Here is a 21,840-nt window from a genome sequence, read left to right on the forward strand (position 1 = left end):
TCAGCACAAGCTGTGTTTTAAAGCAGCCACAATACAATACAATAGATGGAAAAAATGGAACTCATCCTGTCAAAGGGAACAAAACAAACAAAGCAAAAAAAAAATAAAAAAAAAATACAGTGGATGGCTGAACATTATTGACAGCACCATTTGGCTGACCAGTTGCAGCAGAAAACACACACACACACACACACACACACACACACACACACACATGATGGGCAAACAAAAGGCTAAGTGGGCTACCAGGTCTCAACCAACAGCTGTAAATTACTTCACTGGGCAGGGAGGGAGGAAGGTGAGCTTTATTTCTGATATACAGGCTATGATGAGGTGACATTTAAATGAAAGAAAACAGCCTCACTAACAGAATTGTTTTGGCCTACGTACATACAGTATGCTTTTCCACACTATCATTTTAATTGCTCATATGAAATGGCCTGTACAGTTAATTCAAATATAATATAGTTGAATATATATATATATATATATATATATATATATATATATATATATATATATATATATATATATATATATATATATATATATATATATATGTCCCAGGTCTAGTCCACTCAGGATACAGTAGGTCTCCTTTGAATCAGTCAGTGTGAGCAGCAGCGTGGAGCTTGCATTTCATTCTCATTCTGAATTAAAAACAATAAACTGGTGGAAATTTATTTATGACACATCGGCGATTTATAACTCGGGTTTCGACGAGTTAGTTTTCTCCAGGTCGTCCAATGTGCGCGTCAGTAGTCCTAAAAACTGAAGTTGAGCACCGTTAGGAGTCCTTGAAGCAAGACGAGGGACACTTCTGTCAGCCTCACTATCATTTCTCTGAATTCAATTTGAGCTCGTTTGAGGATTTACGAGGAATTGTTACGGGGATCGATCGGCCGGTGTCTAGGGGCTGAACGGCTTGTGGTTGAAGGTTCCCGGGGACAAACCCCTCTCTGATCCGAGTGTCTGTGCTGTAATGCGGCCGAGTGTTGTTGTGGGGGTAGCTCGGGAGGCTCGCGGTTCACGCCTATCCCGTCCTCTCCTCTCCCAGCCGTGCTTGCCCTCCTCCCCCCTCCCCCGTTTACAAGTCATGATGGCGGAACTGTAGACTTCAGTACGAGCAGGAGTGCACCGCCCGTCCTCGTCTAGCAATTGTATATAGTTATTTATTTATTCGGCCACCTCTCTGTCTGTCCCCGCAATGACCCGTTGGATTCCTACCAAAAAAGAGAAGTACGGAGTTGGTAAGTTTTCAAATTTGGCTACGTGCGTTTGGCTAGTGGGAAGCTCGCCGAGTCACCTCCCAGCAACTGCACTAACTTCAAGGGAAAAGTTGAGAGACAAGTTATTGGCGACTTTGCTGTTGCTGGTACACGGTGGGTATGAACACCGCTGCCCAGCTGGGTTTCGCAAACTTTTTCTTATTCCGAGGAACTTGATATTTACCCTCCGTGTTGTCCCAGGGACTCGTAGATATTTGGTAGTGGTAAGGAATTACTTGTATAGCTGTCCGTAATAGGTGGGGAGGAAAAATGGAAAAGAGCCAAGAGTTCAATGAACATACCAGCTAATCTCACCGAGCTGACTTGTTGAAGATTCGTGGAATTTAAATGAATCCTCACCTTGCTGGAAGGTCCCTTAAAGCCCCCGCAAGGACTCCCGTGTGGCCCCACATGGGAGCCACCGCTGTGACTATACTGTATTAGAGATTAGAGAACACAATTTGCATAGACATCGGCCAGACAAGTGGTATTTGGCTTCATGTACATAGGACTTCCCTGTATCACTATAATAAACTATGACTATTAAGCACATTTAAGCATATTTCCTTGTTCCTAGCAGCTTTATAGTTTAGCCTTTTTTTTTTTTTTTTTTTTAATTTGGACTGCAGTGGCTTGCAGTAAGGGTTGGCTCTCTCATCTGTATCTGTGCTTGCGTTCTTTTGGGCTTGCAAACTGCAGTGCATTATGTGTTCATGCTATCAGCTAGTCCTCCACGCCCTCAAGACAAATCAGCCCAACTGTTGGCTCAATCCCCTTCTGGTTTACTGCAATGGTTTTATAGCCAGCGCAGGTTGGCTGGTCACTGGTTACCATTCTGACTCACCTCTGCTTAAAGCTACAGACGCTTGCACAGACAGGTGTGCAGCACATGAAGAAAGCCCTCTATGAGGGGATAGTGTATACACCCAGTCTATAGTTTTTCTGCAGTAGGTGTGAATCAGAGCCCAGGACTGAAAATACCTCGGCGAGGTGTTTTAACCTGGATCCTCCCACTGACTTTATTTCAGGTTTTACAGAAAAGGATGTGTGCTCTGCTGCTGCTGTGACTAAATCACATTTTTATCCCACGCGTTCAGGTAGTGCTCTGCAGCACAGCCCCCCTCGCTTGGTCATATATGACCTTGCCTTTGCAGTTGATGTTGAAGAATTTTTTGTGTTAATCCTTTTAATCCCAGTATGGTGTTCAAAACTGTTGCTCTGCTTGATGCTCTAGACTGTGCTATTCTCCTGCCATTCGCCTCAGAAACAGGGCACGACTCACTAACACTGTACTTAAGCCTTAAAATGCCATCGGACCCTGTACAAGGTATTACATTTTTAATCCGATTAGTAAACCCAGGCTGTGCTCAAATACAGGCAACTACATTTTGCGATGAAAGAAGAGATTGCAAGGTTTCTGATTATATCAGTTATATCATACTAGCTAACAGGGAAATGTGTATAATATGGTTCTAAAGATATCACAATCTATTGTGGTGAATTTGTGACACAAAATCATATCCTGAAGAAAGCACTGTATCAGAGGCAAAAATGAGGCACTGAAATCAGCAGGTGAAGGACATGTGCATTCCCTGGTTAGTTCAATTTATTGCATCTCTTTTTTTTTTTCTTTTTTTTTACATTATTTGCATTTATAATGACCAGTGGCTTTATTAGATTTCAGGGCAAGGCAAGAGAAAACTGCCCATATGTGTTGACAGTTTACATTACACACTTTTTGGCCAACAGATGCCCTCACTGAATAACAGTAATCCAGAAAATTAAAGGGGAACCCCAGTTTTATACATCAAGTGTTGTTTAGAGATGTTGGGGGAGTACTACTGCATATGTGAAAAAAGTTGGGTAAAGCCATTTGGGGCTCCAGAAGGAGCTATGCTAAGTCTAATAAATCACCTCAAGTGATGTCAGTGTCGTTTGGGTCTGAAGACCAAAAGTATGAAAATGAAAGAAAAAAAAAATCTGGGGGTGTAGAGTTAGAAAGAAGTGAGTTTACCAGACCTCTAGCTCACTCCTCACCTCTGCGTTAGGCTAATGTGTGGAATAAAAAGACGATATATCTGGTTCTGCTGCATCGATTTTGATCTTTTTCTCAAAACCTGAGAAATCTGTTGTGTGTCTGACAGTGTTACGGGGGACAGTGCTAAATAGTGCAGTAATCTTTAAAAGATTCCCTCCAAAAAACGTATCTGCTTCTTCTGTCTCATTGAAAAATCCAAATCTTTGAATATGCAAATGTTTTATTTATAGGTTAAACTGCAAGATGTCTCCTACTTCACTGAAAAGTACATTGTCAGTGTATCGGAGTGCCACATCACACTTGTTTCATTTGCATATTGGACCATGATCGTATGTAAACATCATAAACTCAGATTTAAGATGAGTAAAGAGATACTTCCCCCCTCAGCATATGAATGTGAAAACATACTTTATTTTCAAACTCTGCACATACATCATTCTGCACAATGAACCTCAAACATCGAAGTGAAGTAACAATGAGCAAAGCACATTTTTGAGTGTAAGGGAACTTTAATATATAATTGATATAATTAGTACACTTGATTCACAGCAGCAAACCCCTGGGATTTACTTTACATGCTGGGTGGGTGTCGTTTTTAGCAAAAAAAAATCTAATACAGCCTCTCATCAATCGCAATCATTCCGTCCCTGATTGTTCATCTTTCAATGTCAAACCTGATTGCAGCCGCAGATTTGGAGATTGGAAGTGTTGACCTTGTTCTCAGTTTTGATTGACTGACCAGATGGTTGTTCAGTCATGACTTTAAATACTTGCTAATTTCAGAATAATTCTTTTACTTCATTATGAACCTAGAGAAAGGCATTTGTGCCTTTACTCCTTTAGATAACACAGTTGTAATTTTCTGTCTGTTAAATATTGCATCAGGGTTTTTAACCAGAATTAAAAGATGAGCCCACACTGGTCTCATTTGAACCCTTTTTGCACTGTTAGCTTGGAACTTGAGAATTAACTTTCGGATTTATGGATAACCTATAAGGAGTTATCAGCTGGAGCACAGTTTTAAGAGCTACAGATCGTTCTGGCTGTCTAGACAGTAGACAGGAGGCAAAAGGCTTTTCAACCGAGGTCTTAGGTTTTGAAACATAATGTCTAAGGAGAATTGGCTCAAAAACAAACTTTAATAGACTTGCTTTTACCTAATGACTTTTTGTGTAGATACTGTACCTCTCCCCACTTTGGTTGCACTTGAAATTAGTCGGCTTGAATACAAGTTTTATAAGAGATACAACGTACATCACTGAATTGAAGCTTACTGAGTACAAATTCATAGCAGAAATCAGTTTTTATGTAAGATCTGTGTCCATTTGGTTTGAAGTAAAATACTACACTTTTCCATTTTGATCATTTTTATTCTTTCATAGTTTAGTGTGTAAAATAGATTTGTCTTCAAGCTCCTCTGTCCAAATAAAAATGATGATTGTTGTTTTTGTCTGTTTGTGCGGAATGGCATATGTCTGCCCAATTACCAGCGTTATTATTGCATTTCTTTCATGTATTAGATTGAAGGTTTTTCAGCTGAGAATCAGAATGAATTCAGTTTACTTGCTTATCATTCTTTACAATTGTATGTTCAAGGATTGACTGTTATATCTTGTATTATTTTTTCATGCCCCCCCCCCACTTGTTTTATTTATGTTTGTGTTCTATCATGGTCATAATTAGGAATATTTCTTTATGTTTTGCTTTTCACACCCAGTCAGTGATGAGAACAATACAGTGGATTCTCATTGTATTGTGTTAACTTTGATGAGCAGCCTGTAGCCGCTCAAACTGTTCAGTCGTGGTGCTCTTAAATTGTTGGCAAATTCATTTCTAGGATAAATCATTTAGAGTATATCAGGCTGACTTTGATTTAACATTTGTATGAATGTTAGCTGGAATCTGAGCATAGAGAGGTTTTATTGGAAGTTACAACAGCAGCCACAGCCTCGGTGTTTCAGGTTAAGGAGGAAGATAGTGTGTCTCAGAGTTGTACTGATGAGCTGTGCTGCCAAGGCCCAGACTGTTGACTTTAGTTGAGACAGTGTGGCATCACAACACGCTCAACTGGGTTCCTGCCATTGGCATATTGCCGTGCTGTTGCCAGGCCTGGACACTGTGTCAAGTTGGTGAATGGACCATTGTCACTCTTGGCATGACCAAAGGCAGATGTCATTTCTTTAGCGCATGTTTCATTTGATATTACTCTGGCTGTACAAATAATTTTCCTGGTGAAGACAAATACTCTTTTCAAGAGTATTCACAATATTTCAGTGACTTCTTTTTAAATAAAACTCAGTATGCTGGAATTTTAGGTCTGAACTTTCTGTTCATAATAATTTTGTTTGTGGTTTTAGAAGAGATACACCCTTTGAAGAAATTCATGGGAAAAAATTTCTCAGAAATTTTAGGGAAAAGTAAGAAAAACCTAATTTGTACTGCCGAGCTTTCAGTATTTGTTCTCCTTTTCGATGATCTCACAGTAACATTTCATTCACAGGAACCTGTATAGGTGATCCTAACAGCATAGCCAGCATGGGTCTAACCTAATATTTTAAGAGTCCATGGGCTAGCTACATAAACACAGTCGTACTCCCCTTGGTGTAATCTGTCTGTGCAAATTTGTTTTATGGAAAGTTAGGAGGACGTCATGGAGAGAGAAGGGTAGTCACATTCAGTGTTTTTGTTAAATTTTGGTATTCAGACTGAGGTGTGATAAGCTGAGCCAGTGGAAGCGTGCTGTGAAATTTGGCCTTCAGCAACAAGCATAATCACCATGCAAGTCAGGGCAGAGCTCTACTCATAGTTCCTCTATCTCGCGGTGAGAATGAGTGGCTGCGTGCTATGGCAGCTCCCTCAAGTCATGACAAAGACCTTTGCTACAGTATTGTTTGGCGAGGTATCTCTTTCGCAAGTTCTGCCTGGTTTTGCGTGTGTCTTTGTGTGATCCATCCCATACGTGTCCTGGTTAGAGAGTTAAAAAGTAAAAAACAGCAGTGTCCTCCAGGAAAGCTATTAGGGTAATAAACTGAAGGAAGGGAAAGGCAGGGCACGCAGGTGAGCTACTTGGCAGAAACAAAACTTGCAGAGTGTGACTACAGGCCACAGTGGTATGATGATGTCAGAAATACAGAGAGCGTGATACCATCGCCTCTTAAGCTCTGCCCCTCACTGTTGACACTGAGGATACCTGCTCCAGAACAGTCCATTTACTGGAACGTTAAACACAGCCTCAGGGCATCCATTTCAATTAACAATCATCAGAATGCTTTAGAGGTTTGAGTCACACAGCCCTATTGCACAAACACACAGTCTGCTGTTAAAAAGAACAGTGAGATGAGGAATGAATCAAAGATCGAGATCCTCTGCGCTAGTGAGTCCAAGTCCTGCACCAAGGAGGTTGAATTGGTATCCTTTTCCTGTAAAACTCTGATCCAAAACTTTTTAAGAACACTCTTCTGTGCTATGAGTGATTGAAAAGGGATTTGGGGTTTTCCTTACTACACTGGACCTTGAGGAGGAACCAATCTCATCGGGCAAACTGTCGACCAAAACCTCTTCTTTGTTAACAGTAGTTACAGAATGTTGTGTGTGTTTCTCATAATGAGAGAGTCCTTCTGTGTCCTTCAGCAATCTACAATTATGATCCCAGTGGTGAGCAGGAGCTGTGTCTACAGGTGGGGGACACGGTGCACATACTTGAGAAACTGGAAGGTGAGTGAAGCTGAACACACAACATGCCCTGACACATCCCTTTTTTCCTATTCTGTGCAAGCTGAACTTAGGTGAAATGCTGAACTAGCCCGGGCTCAATAAGCAATACATAATCATGTAAATGAGTCTACCACATTGTCCTCCTGACAGGTTGGACTGTCATCACTCCCATCTTACTGTAGTATGATTCTCCATTAACTTATGTCTCCTCAGGCTGGTATAGGGGCTACACGCTACGCAAGAAGTCACAGAAGGTAAGGGCTTAATTAAGGCTCTATTATCTTATAACTTTTATCTTATATATCTGTGTGTGTGTGTGTGTGTGTGTGTGTGTGTGTGTGTGTGTGTGTGTGTGTGTGTGTGTGCGTGCGTGCGTGCGTGCGTGCGTGTGTGTATATATATGTATATGTATGTGTATGTGTACTGTATGTATATTGATAGTACCTCATTGTTTCCTCAGGGCATTTTCCCAGCTTGCTACATCCACTTAAAGGAGGCAACAGTTGAGGGGATAGGGTGAGATCATATATCAGTAAACATATCATATTGATGATAATCCACTTTGCTTTTGATTTGCTGCCCTGCCTTGTCATTTGCCAATAACATAGTAGTGCCCTTGTAATTATCATAAGTGAGGATTTAGTAATGCTTCACTTGGCTGTGTAGGGAAACCATCCAACTATTTATCATGTATAGAAATGCACTTGAGTCTGTCCAAATTAAATGACATGATCTGTGAGTGATGAGCCACTTTTTCAATATCTTATTATTCTCTTCTTGTGGCTGGTAGCCAGCAGGAAATAATTATTCCAGCAGATTTACCCCTGGTGCAGGAGCTTGGGGCTACTCTGAGGGAATGGGCACAGATATGGCACAAGCTCTTCGTGGTATGTGTAGATTGCCTCTCTCTTATCGGCCTCTCTGTTTCTAGTACTCACAGTCCTGTACTCCTCTCTGATTCTTACCACCTTAACTCATTTTCGTCTTGTTTCATTCCTCTGATGGTTATATTGCGATAAGTATACTCCTGTTTATCTGACAGGCAAACAAGACAACCCTATTCAGGAATGTTCAGCAGATGGCCTACAGCCTCATAGAATATCGATCTCAGATAGTGTCAGGAACGCTGCCCAAGGATGACCTTGTAGAGCTGAAAAAGAAAGTCACAGCAAAGATTGATTATGGAAACCGGTATGTGTCCTCCTGCCTTAATTTACTCCAATGAAATGCCTTCTGAGATAAACACCATTGTAAAGTTTTATATGCTTGAGTCATAGCTCTGAGATTGTCTGTAAAGTCATGTGATGCTGTCTGACCCTGTGTTGCTCAGGATTCTGGGGTTGGACCTGGTGGTCCGAGATGAGGCAGGAAACACGCTGGATCCTGACTGGACCAGTACGGTCAGTCTGTTCCGGGCACACGAGACCGCATCCCGCAGTGTTGATGACAGGATACAAGAAGAGAAGGCATGATTCTGATTTGTTGATGCGATCAGTTGCTGTACTCCATAGCCTGGCCATTTCAATTAACATCTGTGTCCACACGCTGCCTTGGGCCTTGTCTTCATACAGACTCGTTTACAAAACCTGGAAATGAGGCGTCAGACCCTGTTCAGTACAGTGCACACCTACAGTCTACTCATGAACCTGAAAAACTTTGTATGCAACATTGGAGAAGATGCTGAGCTGCTCATGTCCCTGTATGACCCCGACCAGTCTGAATTCATCAGGTTAGCTCCTCACTTTTCTCTTAATTCCACAATTAAGTATCAAACTGAGGTTATGAATTTTGATTACTTAAATTTTGTTAGATGATTTTTAGCTGTAACCAGCAAGTCATGTAAGTCACTGTTATTGTAGGTTTTGTTGCAATGGTCGGTTAGTCCAAAAAAAAAAGTCAAACTCCCTTAAGAATTGCAGGGCACAAAATTCCATCTTTGAACCGAAAAAAAGAAAATGTGACATGGAAAAGTAATGTTTCTTCCAGCATGATGCAAAGAAAAACGTAACTCCCCACAACAAAATTTATTGTAATACGACCCTAACGGATGTTGATGTCCCTCACAAGTCAACATCTACCAGATAATTGATTAAAAAAAAAAAAAAAAAAAAAAAAAATCAAGACTTCAGACTTTAGTTAAAAAAAACCCCACTACCACTACTACTACTTCTAGTACTACCACAATTACTACTATTTATACTTTGTCACTTATTATGGAAAAAGTTACAAAAGGAAGAATTAACAATTGTAATTAGTTATATTATTGGCTCTAGCCCCCCATGACCCTCAAAGGATAAGCGGTATAGCTAATGGATGGATGGAATTAATTATACTATGGGAATGAAGAATAATAATAATGGCTGGAGGTTGTGCGTTATTGTCACATAACGCTGCACAGCTCTGATGTAGCAGCTTCAGCACTGTTTTAAAATTAATACTTGAAGCTAGAAGGCTGCTCGTTTCAGGCATTATTAAGCTGCTGCTGCTTCTGCTTTCTGGAGTAGAAAAGTAACATCTCAATTCTAAGCTTGGAAAAAATGGTGCCAGGATAAATAATGGAAGTGATTAAAAGAACCTCTAAAACATTTAAAAAAAAAATCTAATTGATTACAAAGTAAGTTTTATGAATGTTAATGGTGTACAACATGAAAACTAAAATTACTCAATGCCCTCTTGCTCCCAGAGTACTTATCTTAAGCTGACCTCTGACCTCCCTGGAGGGGGCAAGGGTAAAGGTAGCAGTTATCAAAACAGGCAATTTGAATTTTCATAGCAGAAACATTACAAGTCTAACTAACACCTAGCTAATACCATTAATGATGGCTGTGTTCCCTTTGGTTGTGCGAATAAGCCAGGCCTTTCAGCCATTACCTGTGTATTTGGCAAGTCCAAATATCAGCTATGAGAAATGTCTATAGGGATCAATAGACTCTTACATTACTGCTGTTCAAAATATGCAAGCACCTTAGAATTTTCTTGACACTTTAAATTTTGTCTGATGAACCTGATAAAACAATGCAGAGTTTTTTCATTAGTTACTTTTATATTTTTTTATTTCTCCTGATGACTTAGATAATGTGAACTCTAACTGTGATTCTTATTTAAATTCACACAGTGAGAACTTCCTGGTGCGCTGGGACAGTATGGGGATGCCTAAAGAAATTGAAAAACTCAACAACCTTCCAGCGCTATTCACGGTAACTGAATCCCAACCCACTGACTGCATTCCCTCTGCTCCGGATTTAAACAATCCAAATTCTGCCTGAAATCTCTGACAAAGAGGAGACAATTTCCTCCTAGATTGCTTCTAATTTATGAAAAGTTTTACTGAATGGCTCAGATTCACAGCACATTTGGAAAATTTGAATACATTTGCCTCCATTATATTGCTGCTGTTTATGTTATTGAAATAGGCAGCAAACAAGTCATTGTGTTAACCTGGAATGTACCACCAGGAATTAATCGTTTAGAATGTGACAAAGCCACATTAATGAAGGCAAAGAGCTGAAATTTTATAGTTCTATTTGCTTCCTCAAAGCACACTAGGCTCCTTTGACTTGAAAAAGCACCCAGAAAAATAAACACAAAGACGTTGGAAAGGTGATATGTCTGAAGGTTTTACTGCAATATTAATACTGTAATATCTGCCATCTGGTCTGCAGCTCCAGCCCTGTGAATACACATAATGACAGGCTAGTGATACGTACAGTCCACTGCCTTTTGTATCTACCTTATCACTCAATATCCAATGATAAATTATCTTTGTGTGTCCTTGAATCCAGGACCTGAGCAGCAGTGACTTAATGAGGCAGCGACTCTTCCTGGTGTGTCAGATCATCAGAGTCGGCAGCATGGAGCTCAAAGAGGGCAAGAAACACACCGGCGGACTGAGGAGACCGTTTGGTGTGGCTGGTGAGCAGCTTTTCAAAAGTCCTAATATTTGTTTAAGCAATACTAAGTCAATTCAAGAAAAAATGCCACTCCTTTCTGGTGGTGTAGTTGCATGAATAGTTCTGTCAAGGTGTAAAAATTAAGTATCCATGCGCTGAATGAAATGGGAACACCTGCTTTCTGACCTAGAAAACGCCTCCACTCTGCCTTGGCAAAGGAGTCGGTGGAAATCAGTTTAGCAACGGTCTTTTTGTTATTGACCAGATGATTAGTGGATTTGATGAGAAATGGTTTCCACTGGTGTTTGAGCAAATGGACTGAAACCAGAGTAAGAAAGAATGTTTAACTCAGAAGTCACATTTTTCTTAGCCAGGAAAAAAAAACAGTTTAGGAAAAGAGTTGGGTGGAATGAACAATTCAGAGGCATTTGCAAGCTGGAGATCAAGAAACCTCAATCTGTTTCACTATGCTGGCTGACTGCCGTGCCAGGCAACAGGTGAGTGAGATCCAACACCTGGCTCAACTCCTGTTTCAAAAGTAGAGCATACAGTTTCCTGGGTTAGAATGATTCAATTAACTTTAATTAATACTAGGAAATTCCCATTTTGCTGCTGTTTTGGCAATAACTAGAGAACGGCATTACATCTGGTAAATTAGTTTAGTCTTGAGTTTGCGGCCTTACTGTGATGTTCCTAATGTCTTTGTCATTGCAGTGATGGACATTACAGACACTGCCCATGGCAAAACAGACGATGAGGACAAACAGCATTTCATCCCCTTTCAGCAGTGAGTCTTTTGATGTTGTCACACTTATTCTGTTGTTAATAGGCTCAACCCTGTTTTGTAACTTAACACAATGAGCACGAATAATGGAAAAGAATTGGAATAGGACTCGAGTTATGTTTGCTTACTGCAGTCTGTCACATCTTTTTCAAGGATGCAGTTTGGCTTCTTCTATGTTGCATTTCAAGGGCAAATGTAAAAACTTTTTGCAATTCTGGGTGTTAGCTCTTTGCAAAGACAGGCTTCAAGGCCATGTTTTCATAGAAACCTGCAGAGTGGGGGAATGAAGACAATAATACATTCATAGGGATCCTGGATGGAAGAGCCCGAAAAATATCTTGACTCATTCCTCATAAACCAAATTTTACCAGGGTTTATCTTCTAAATGTCTCTTCTCATTGTGTCACAGTTCAATGTCTTCTTGAAGAGGTAATGACAAAAAAACATTTTTGTAGGATAGAATTTTTATCAGGACTCATCAAATGTCTGGATGATTATTTAAAAAATTTGATGTGCGTTTTTATGACATTTTCCAAACCTGAAATACAGAAGTCTTTTTACATTTATTACATTTTTTTATCTAGAGGCCTATATATACTACTCCAGACTTCAGAATAGTCTCTATTTGTACATAATGCATGTGATGTTCCTGAAGTAAAAGTGACTAAAAGTTTCCTGGATATGCCGCTTTCTTCTCTTCAATAAATGCCAGTGGTCTAACTGTGCTCCTTACAAAAGACAAATTGTACCACAGAAGAACTTGTTAGGCTCTCCAGCCTTGACAAATGAATTTAGATTTCATTAACACTGGGTGACTAATTTGCCACTGGTAAATTATGAACCGGATAATTACAAATAAGTAACAAAAAGGTCAAGCTAAATGGTTTTCCAATGAACAATGGAAAAAAAAAATCACCATTTCTAAGATTGAAATAACAACAGAACATTGATATTTTATTTGACAGTTTTTTTCAGTTGGTTGAGCATATTTTCTGAAACATCGTTGCAATTTTCAAAACATCAAGCGCAAATACCAAATCCAATCACAAAGTGGATTGCAACACTTAATTTGTACTGCAAAAAGTTGCTACTCATTCAAAACATTTAACTCATGAGTTAGAAGTAAATAATAACATCAGCAGGTTCATCAGGTTCATCACTGCCTCCTGCTTAACTAAGAAAGTCAGTTATCTAAGGAACAGTGTCATTGAAGTCCAGAAGATCTGTTAGTACAATAAGTTAATGCAAATCAGGACCTATAGTATAGTACTTTATATAATACTCAGTATAGTACTAATACTTTGTGTTATTTTTAGCTCTCTGGTAGTCACTTCAGCAAAGTCAGTAGCAGGAAGGGATAAAGGTGCATCCTGCGGAGAGATCCAGAAAGCCTCACATTGTCTTTGCAGCTCCTCCGTCCATTTGTTTGTCACCTGTCAGAGATGCTGGCAGCTGATTGTTGTTATTCTCATCCTGATGCTTCTCACTCAGGATAGCTATGGAAACCTACATCCGTCAGAGACAGCTCATCATGTCTCCCCTCATGCCATCTCGAGTCATAGGAGAGAATGAGCCGCTCACTGCTGTCTTCAACAAAGTCATTGCCACGCGGGAGGTCAATCATAAAGGCCAGGGTAAAATTAAGTGCTCACTGACAGTGTGTCCCCCTGTGATTTCAGTGGGTCGCTTTAAATTGACCTTTTTGTTATGAGGGAAATAAATGATGTGTGAGAAGTCTATAGGGTGTATGCTTACGGTGTCTGCCTCATTGAATTTCTTTACATGTTTGCTCTCAGGGTTGTTTGTGACCCTGAAGCTCCTCCCAGGGGATCTTGCCCAAGTCAGGAAGGACTACCCCCACTTTGTGGACCGCAGCACGGCTATCGTCAGGAAAATGGGCTTTCCAGAAATCATCCTCCCAGGTGGGTTAAAGTCTTTGTTGCTGGGCGCTGTTCTGCACACGCCATGGTCATGTTAATTTTACTTGCTTAAAAAGCCGTGAACAGGGTTCATAATGTGTCAGCACCTGATCATCTATTTACATTTCTTCAGGAAACGTGAGGAATGATTTTTACATAACCCTGCTGCAGGGAGAGTTTGACCGTGGTAAAAAGAAGACCCCAAAAAATGTCGAGGTCATCCTTTCTGTGCACGATGATGAAGGCAATCCCATGGAGGTAAAATAGACCAGTGAATGCAGCAAATTCAACTTTTATTATTTCTAATGAAGCTCTATGTGACTAACTGTTCTAGCATGTTCTTATAAAAATTCTTGTAATTTTGCTGTAAATATTGTACTTTTTAGCCCATTGATAGCAATATCAGGTGGTCGGTCCACAGCTTTACTACTGGATGGATTCCAGTGAAATTTGTACTAACATTCATGGTCTCCAGAGGATAAATCCTACTGATTTTTGTGATCCCCTGCCTTTTCCTGCAGTTCTACCATGAGGTTGACATTTGTTGTTTTAAGGGAAAATTCTCACAAATTTTGGATGGATTGTCATTAAATTTGGTACAGACAGTCATTTGCCTCACTGGATGAATTATAAGCTTGGTGATCTTTTATCATTTTGAATCTAGGAATTTCGTCGGATCAAAATTTCAGTTTGTCCAATACTTTGGTATCTGCCCAACTCATGACTTTCCCAGCAGCCTCAGCTGTATTTTGTGTTTCGTGCTAATTAATAAATGTTAGCATGCTAACACGCACTAAGATTAACCATGGTAAACATCAACATGTTAGCATTGTCATTGTAAGCATGTTAGCATGCTGATTTTATCATTTAGCTGAGTACATCCTCACAGAGCTGCTTGCATGGCTGTAGACCTTTAGTCTTGTTTTCTGTATTTGTTGTTATCCTTAAAGGTCATATGACTGACTTTTCAAGCATTGTCTTGTATTGCTTTGACTATGGTACTTTTTTGATTGCAAATGCATCAAAGAGCAAATTTATATTTTTCCTATCATGTAAAATAAATTCCTTCCTTCAATTTCTGCAGAAAGCCATATTTCCTGGGGCTGGTTATGATGGCATCACAGAGTACAAGTCCGTCATCTACTACCAGGTGAAGCAGCCTTGCTGGAATGAAACAGTGAAGGTAAGCTCATGTCAAGGACCCACATTTGCAGCTCTGCACTTTGAACATGATATCTTATGTTCTCGAATTAGTTCTTCAAATGGATTTACTGTGGCTTAATATAATGAAATAATATTCTGGGGAAGATATCAGCTCAGAATGTGCAACTCTCCCACTAGATAACATTTCTTCCATGTATAATCCTGTATTCACACTCTCCTTAATTCCCCTGACTTTTTTCCCCCACCCTGCAAGGTGACAATTCCCATTGAAGACGTGTGTCGCTGTCACCTCAGGGTTATGTTTCGACACAGATCCTCCCAGGACTGTGAGTGACTGTGCTTTATTTGCATGACACCCACGTATAATCCTGCCACAATGTTAAATAATGCCAGGGTGACTGTTGGTGGATCTGTTCCCATCTTATGGTCCTGTACATCTTTCAGCTAGGGACAAATCGGAGAAGCCCTTCGGTATGGCCTTTGTCCGGCTCATGAGAGGAGATGGGACCACACTGAAAGATGGCAGGCATGAACTTATCGTCTATAAGGTGCTGTTGCAGGATAATGTTTATGTATTTTTATTTTGTATGAAATTTAATTAATTGCACTTATCCTTAAAACAAGCAGGAGATTATTTATTGCTTTAATCTAATTACACATAAATCTGTGTCTTGAATATCTGAAAGTCAGTGGATGGATTATGCATGAATCCCTCCTCAGTCAATGAATATAAGATTAGATCTCCATCGATCAGTATGCTTCATGATTCATTCCCTGTTTTATGAATTTCTTAGGTTGACGTGAAAAAAGCTGAGGATGCAAAGGTTTATCTCACCCTGCCAGCGACCTGGGATGAAGTGGAAGAAAAGGAGAAGCAAACGGGGAAGCAGTTCCACCATTCAGGAGTCATTCCTGTGACTAAAGACAGCTTCCAGATTGCAACGCTCACCTGCTCCACTAAACTGACTCAGAACGGTACTGCTGGGCACATTTCTATTTTTCCAGTCTCTCAGTCTTCAAACTCTGTGATAATTAAAAGATGTCCCGTCACAAGTCATCTTTAAGAAATGACACTGATTCTACAGCAGATAGAGGTGCAGTGTCACCATTATTTCCTCCACTCAGATTACCTTGAAATTAATTAAGGTTATCTGTGTTGATGTTGATTGATGCAGATCTAATTAAGTTTATGTTGAAATTTCTGGCTGTTAACACAATTATCCTAACTAATGTTGTAACAGATGAGGTGTTGCTATGTCTGTATTTATTCTGATGTGTCAATGTTTTTCCAGTGGATCTACTTGGCCTGTTAAACTGGAGGTCCAACCCTGAAGATCTGGACCAGATTCTGCAGAGTATGATGGAGGTCGAGGGAGGGGAGATTGTGAAAGTGAGTTCACATTGTGACACTATTCTTCACTAAATATGCAATATTCTGCTAGATTTGATGGATATTGTATAATGTCCTTTTTAAGGGCACTTTTGTAATAGGTTTCTGTTTTATGCACAGTTTCTCCAGGACACTCTTGATGCCCTGTTCAACATCATGATGGAGACCTCAGAAAAGGACACCTATGATACCCTGGTCTTCAATGCCTTGGTTAGTTTTTGGTGAAGCCATAATGTCAGTGGGTGGTAATTTTTATCTTGTAGTGCAGAAGTGTCCATGACAGGATGGCATTACGCTATACATAGCAGTGGTTTACAACCTGGGGGAACCCCACGGGGGTCACAAAATGAATCTAAGGGGTCACAGGGGTAGGAAACTGAATTCTGCTAAACAAAAATGTGTTTATTTTTTAGACCTTTCTCTGAATTTTGCTCCATTCTTTTGAAATGCTGAAAATGATCAATACTTGGTCGTGACACATTATTGATGAACCATTGCAATCAGCACTAAGCTCAGGAACAAATGCACTGAATTTTACTGTGACTGCTTCGCAATAAATGTCACCCTGTATGTGAAGCACCGGCAGTAGGATGTTCTGTTTTGCATTAGTAGTAACTTAATAAAGTACAGCTCTGATAGTGTGTAAACAGAATGAGCAGTAAATAATTAGGCTATCATTTGGATAAAATTATAAACAGTAATGCTGGATTACATGCATGCATGGTTTCTTGTGAATCCCTTGTGCATGTGAAGGTAATTTGACCATGACCATGAATAGTATCAAAAATGCATTTCATGAAAATGTTTAGGATTATAACTTAGTAAAAAATGTCTGGGACCACTAATGTACAGTACTGTATATGTATAATGTTTCAACTTAGACAAAGCTCTGATTTTGTTTCCTCCTCTTTTTTATAACCAGGTATTTATAATCACACTTATTGGCGACATAAAATTCCAGCACTTCAACCCAGTCCTGGAAACCTACATTAACAAGCACTTCAGTGCCACTTTGGCTTACATGTGAGTCTCCATTCTGTATTAGCCACCTTTGATGGCATTTTTTAGTGCTTCTTTTGCTATTCTTCTCCACCCACACCAAAATTACCAGCAGACATTGATGCCTGACTCATTCACTTTTTTTAGGAAGCTAACTGGTGTGCTTAACTACTACGTGGGCCATGCCGAGGAGCCCATCCTGACTGAGAGGCTCTACGTAGCACTAAAAGCTCTAAAGTACCTGTTTAGGTTTATTGTGCAGTCCCGGGTCCTGTATCTCAGGTATCAGAGGCGCTGCCACACAAGAATCCACTTTGCACTCTGATATTTTAAGAATGACTTCTTGTGATTCAATTCCTGGCCTTGATTCTCAGATTCTATGGGAACAGTGAAGATGGGGACGCTTTCTTCAACTCCATTCGCACCCTTTTCTTGTCTTTCAACACACTCATGGACAGACCGCTTGACGAGGGAGTGAAGATAAAGGTAAACGGAAGAATTACTGCATAGTTGATGTTTCCAGGGGCTGTTTTTTGTTTTATTTGTTTGACTTTTGTATTATATGTTTTCACAATTTCGCCAACTTATCATTTTTATCCTTAGAATAAAACTAAATTGCAGCCAGTAAGACTATGAAAATGTTGTTTTAATTTTCAGTCTCAGCATTTTTCGGTGTTGCATGTAAATAACTGCAGGAGTCCAGCTGTGAAAATGTGTTACACTGTTTTATGGACAAGTTATTGAGAAGTTTTGCAAATTAACTGCAAAGTAAGTGTGGGCTCCCTGTTGGCAGTCTCAGTAAGGTGAGGAAAATATCTGGTAAAAAGCTTGTTTTACTAAAGAATAAAAAACATCCCCGTGCCTCAGCCTGATGAGACCTGATTCTTTGCTTTTTCAGGGGGCAATATTGAAATACCTCCCCAGCATCATTAATGACATCCAGACTGTTTTTGATCCCGTGGAGCTCAGGTAACTCTCCAGAGGGTTTGCACAGCGGGAAATGATAATTGCCTGTCTCGGTGAAAATTATCATATTTACTTCAGAGTAAAGGAGGCGTTATTCTCATTTCTTTCTGCTGTAAAATTAACCCGTCATGTGTTCAGTTCATTAGTCCTCCGTGACAATAATTACTCGATGTGAAATGTGAATAGCATTAAAATTGTCACAGCTGCTCTTTTGGGTCTTTTCTTTCATTCTCTTTTCAGTGTACTCCTAACAAAGTTCATTGAGAGCATTCCAGACTCTCAGCTTGTGCGTCAGAAGCTGGGCTGCATGTGTAAAATGGTGGAGAGTGACCTTTTCAGGCAGCCAGGTAGGAGTCCTTGAGGCTCAAAAACCACATAATGACATTTCACACAAGGTGGAGGCAAAAAACTCTGCTCTTCATTACACCTACATATAAGTTTGTCAGGTCAGCGCCATTAACAGAAAATGTGATTTTAGATCCATCAATATGTTTTTTCACTGCTCTGTTGCCACAGATTGTCGAGATGTGCTTCTGCCACTTGTTACTGACCAGCTGAGTGGGCAGCTGGACGACCACTCTAGTAAACCTGACCATGAGGCCTGCGTCCAACTGCTCAGCACAGTGTTGGACAACCTGGACCGCAAGGATGTGGTGAGGAGTCCAAATTTATCTTCAGCAACACAGAGATTATGAGTTTAAAGGGTCATTACACCCAAATTACAGAAAAAAACATCGAGTCAGAATGAGATTGTGGCTATAAGCAGCCAAAATGAGTTTTCTGTGCATGGTGGTAGGACACATCATTAAAGATACTGTAGGGTAGACCCGGAGCATCACATATCCCATCCAGCCTGGGAGCATCTTTGGGTCTCCGTGGAGGAGCTGGAGGATGCAGCTAAGGAAAGGAACATCTGAGCTATCCTGCTTAGCCTGTTGCTACCTTGACTTAGACCCAGCTAAGTGGTATAAAATGGATGGAATATCTGTTCATTCAGATAGTTTTTCTTTAATTTGCCCAGTTTTTGAGATATCTCCCTCTGAGATTTCTGCCAGCACCGCAATACAGGGTCAAGGAGGTCAATGGAATTTTTTTTGTGATCTTTGTAACATTGACCAATATCATTAACAAAAATTCGGCAGCAACGTAATTTTTTCTAGAGAGGATCTTAAAGTTGCTTTGGATAATCCACAGACCTCACTGGAAACAGTGAGGTCTGGCTGCAATTATTGCTTCCGTCATCAGCTAACCTGCTGATTCATTTACTCCATTAACTGTTCTTTAAAACATCAGAATAATAGAGACAAATGTCCATCACAGTTTCCTATAACCCAAGTTGACATCTTCAAATTCAATTTCAGATTTTTCTGATCAACAGTCCCAAACCCGACGATATTTAGTTAACTATAATTTATGACATGGAAAAGTATAAAATCCTCACAAAATAGAGGAGGGTAGCATGATATGGATGATATTTTTGCTTGAAAACTGACTAAAACGATTAATCAGTTATCAATTAATTTTCTGTCAATTGACTAATTGTTTCAGCTCTAGTTATTTTTCTTCCTTCTACGAAAGAAACAGTTCCAAAGAAAACTTTTGACAGAGTGGATTATCCATAGTCACTGCAACAGTCTTTGTAGGAAGACCTGCTGCTGCTGCTTAATTTTTTAAATATATTTTTTCAATATGGTGAGCCCCACAAAAGAAATTCCATTCAGCTCCATAGTCTTGTAGTGGAAAGAGAAATCTAAATGTCAAGTATCTCAAAACCTTGACAAATGAAGCCAGCACTAAAATAAGTGATAAAAATAGGGTTTTTGTAATTTGGGTGAATCAGCCCTTTAATACTGACGGCACTGTGTAGCATGTCTGTGTCACAGTGATTCAGCTGGCAATTGTACCTGAGGCTGTTCTGTCTTTGCAGGGTCCAACCAGAGGGCATGTTCAGCTGATAATGGAGCGGCTTCTTCGCAGGGTTAATCGCACTGTCATCAGCATGGACAGAGCTTCCCCTCTCATTGTAAGACACAGTGTGCTGTTACAGCTGAAATATGTCCTTGACGACTACATCGTCAGCATTCATTTTAAGATTAGTAATACTGACATCAACAACAGCTAAATATAGTGATATTCCTATATAACAATAACACAGATGCAACAAGGAACATGTGCTGGGAATGCAGGGTTTTTAGGGATATTTTACTGTGAAATCACATAATGGACTTCTCTGTGGCAGGGCCACTATCTTGCCTGCATGACAGCCATTCTGAAGCAAATGGATGACATGCATTACGCCCACTACATCAGCACCTTCAAGACAAGACAGGATATCATTGTAAGTGTCCCCGTTCCTCCCCTGTTGGCTACATCTTGTCCTGAAACATCTCATCAATAACAGGCATTAAACCACCCAGGCCACTTACTGATCCTTAAGAGAATATTGATTATAGACATTTCATGCAATGGATCAGAATGACATGATGAGGATGTCAGTGGACCTCCATTAAGCTGTGGGAGCATTATGTGTGCCTGACATGCAGTAGCACTGCTGTGCATATGCTTAGTTTGGTTTTAGCATGGGTCTTTCAGATATTACTTAATTTATTTCTTTAAAGCAACAGCGTGCAGTAAAGCTTCTGCCCTGCCCTTAGGACTTCCTCATGGAGACTTTCATCATGTTTAAAGACCTCATGGGAAACGTCTTCCCCGCTGACTGGATGATCATGAACCTGGTGCAGATGCAGGTCTTCCTGAGGGCCATCAACCAGTACTCAGATGTCCTCAACATGTACTTCCTGGACCAGGCACATTTCGAACTACAGGTGTGTGTCTTGCCCTTCCCCACCTCAGTAGAGGTTACATTTTTTATTAAACACAAAATCAAAAGCTAGTGTTATGAGAAGGTAATTATGGCATTAATATTTGAAAACCCTGCTCCCCTCACAGCTGTGGAATAACTACTTTCATTTGACCGTGGCGTTCCTCACCCACAAGACATTGCAGCTGGAATCCTTCTCTCAAGAGAAACGAAATAAGATACTGAATAAGTAAGATCATTCAAAATTAATCAAAAAGATTATTTAAATAGAGAGAACTTAATTTGAGAGTTGATTTAAATTTGCCACAGATATGGAGATATGAGGAAGACTATTGGATTTAAGATCCGAGATATGTGGTACAATCTTGGTGAGTATTTGGCACCATCTGATAATTTTACTATTATCATAGAGTTTGTGGAATTGTTTAATTAATAGCTGCCAGTAATGCAAGGGGAATAACAAGACAATATTTTTTTATTGTCCAGTGTCACTGTGTGTTGTTGTTTTGTTTACTACATTATTAGATTTGGCCTCTGTTTGTTGAAAGATGAAGATGCAGCTTATTGCCTTCTCAAATCATACCATGATATTTCTGTGTGATAATGTTTTGTTGTCCCTCAGGCCCTCACAAAATGAAGTTCATCCCTGCCATGGTCGGGCCCATTCTGGAGGCCACACTGGTGCCTCAGCCCAAACTGAGGAAAGCTACCATCCCCATTTTCTTTGATATGATGCAGTGTGAGCACAACTTCAGCCCTGGACGAACATTTGAAACGGTAAAAAGTTACCTCAGAATTTCAGCACTTTGGTGTTTTCTGTTTGAATTTGACTGGAGCGGCTCCTGGCTAAATATGACATTTGTGATGTGTATGATGTTATGTTTTTT

At 40.0% G+C, this 21,840-nt stretch overlaps 1 protein-coding gene across 2 annotated transcripts in view; it reads left to right on the plus strand.

Moving 5' to 3' along the window:
* The first annotated feature begins 1,027 nt into the window (after window positions 1-1,027).
* dock5 (dedicator of cytokinesis 5) overlaps window positions 1,028-21,840 on the plus strand; it is a 28,930-nt gene continuing 8,117 nt past the window's right edge. For both annotated transcript variants that reach the window (XM_040155342.1, XM_040155344.1), the window contains exons 1-32: window positions 1,028-1,250; window positions 6,937-7,020; window positions 7,234-7,274; window positions 7,481-7,536; window positions 7,811-7,907; window positions 8,063-8,211; window positions 8,351-8,486; window positions 8,592-8,749; window positions 10,136-10,217; window positions 10,803-10,932; window positions 11,625-11,697; window positions 13,186-13,328; window positions 13,491-13,616; window positions 13,747-13,871; window positions 14,698-14,796; window positions 15,031-15,103; window positions 15,222-15,325; window positions 15,572-15,752; window positions 16,070-16,167; window positions 16,288-16,377; window positions 17,090-17,190; window positions 17,314-17,448; window positions 17,541-17,652; window positions 18,065-18,135; window positions 18,373-18,479; window positions 18,649-18,785; window positions 20,060-20,155; window positions 20,372-20,470; window positions 20,787-20,957; window positions 21,082-21,182; window positions 21,263-21,321; window positions 21,576-21,730. In XM_040155342.1, coding sequence (XP_040011276.1) covers window positions 1,208-1,250; window positions 6,937-7,020; window positions 7,234-7,274; window positions 7,481-7,536; window positions 7,811-7,907; window positions 8,063-8,211; window positions 8,351-8,486; window positions 8,592-8,749; window positions 10,136-10,217; window positions 10,803-10,932; window positions 11,625-11,697; window positions 13,186-13,328; window positions 13,491-13,616; window positions 13,747-13,871; window positions 14,698-14,796; window positions 15,031-15,103; window positions 15,222-15,325; window positions 15,572-15,752; window positions 16,070-16,167; window positions 16,288-16,377; window positions 17,090-17,190; window positions 17,314-17,448; window positions 17,541-17,652; window positions 18,065-18,135; window positions 18,373-18,479; window positions 18,649-18,785; window positions 20,060-20,155; window positions 20,372-20,470; window positions 20,787-20,957; window positions 21,082-21,182; window positions 21,263-21,321; window positions 21,576-21,730 — 3,432 coding nt within the window. In that variant the 5' untranslated portion in view covers window positions 1,028-1,207. The remainder of the gene's footprint in view (window positions 1,251-6,936; window positions 7,021-7,233; window positions 7,275-7,480; window positions 7,537-7,810; window positions 7,908-8,062; window positions 8,212-8,350; window positions 8,487-8,591; window positions 8,750-10,135; window positions 10,218-10,802; window positions 10,933-11,624; window positions 11,698-13,185; window positions 13,329-13,490; window positions 13,617-13,746; window positions 13,872-14,697; window positions 14,797-15,030; window positions 15,104-15,221; window positions 15,326-15,571; window positions 15,753-16,069; window positions 16,168-16,287; window positions 16,378-17,089; window positions 17,191-17,313; window positions 17,449-17,540; window positions 17,653-18,064; window positions 18,136-18,372; window positions 18,480-18,648; window positions 18,786-20,059; window positions 20,156-20,371; window positions 20,471-20,786; window positions 20,958-21,081; window positions 21,183-21,262; window positions 21,322-21,575; window positions 21,731-21,840) is intronic.

Source organism: Xiphias gladius, chromosome 19 (assembly GCF_016859285.1).
Source record: "Xiphias gladius isolate SHS-SW01 ecotype Sanya breed wild chromosome 19, ASM1685928v1, whole genome shotgun sequence".
Classification (NCBI taxonomy): Eukaryota; Metazoa; Chordata; class Actinopteri; order Istiophoriformes; family Xiphiidae; genus Xiphias; species Xiphias gladius.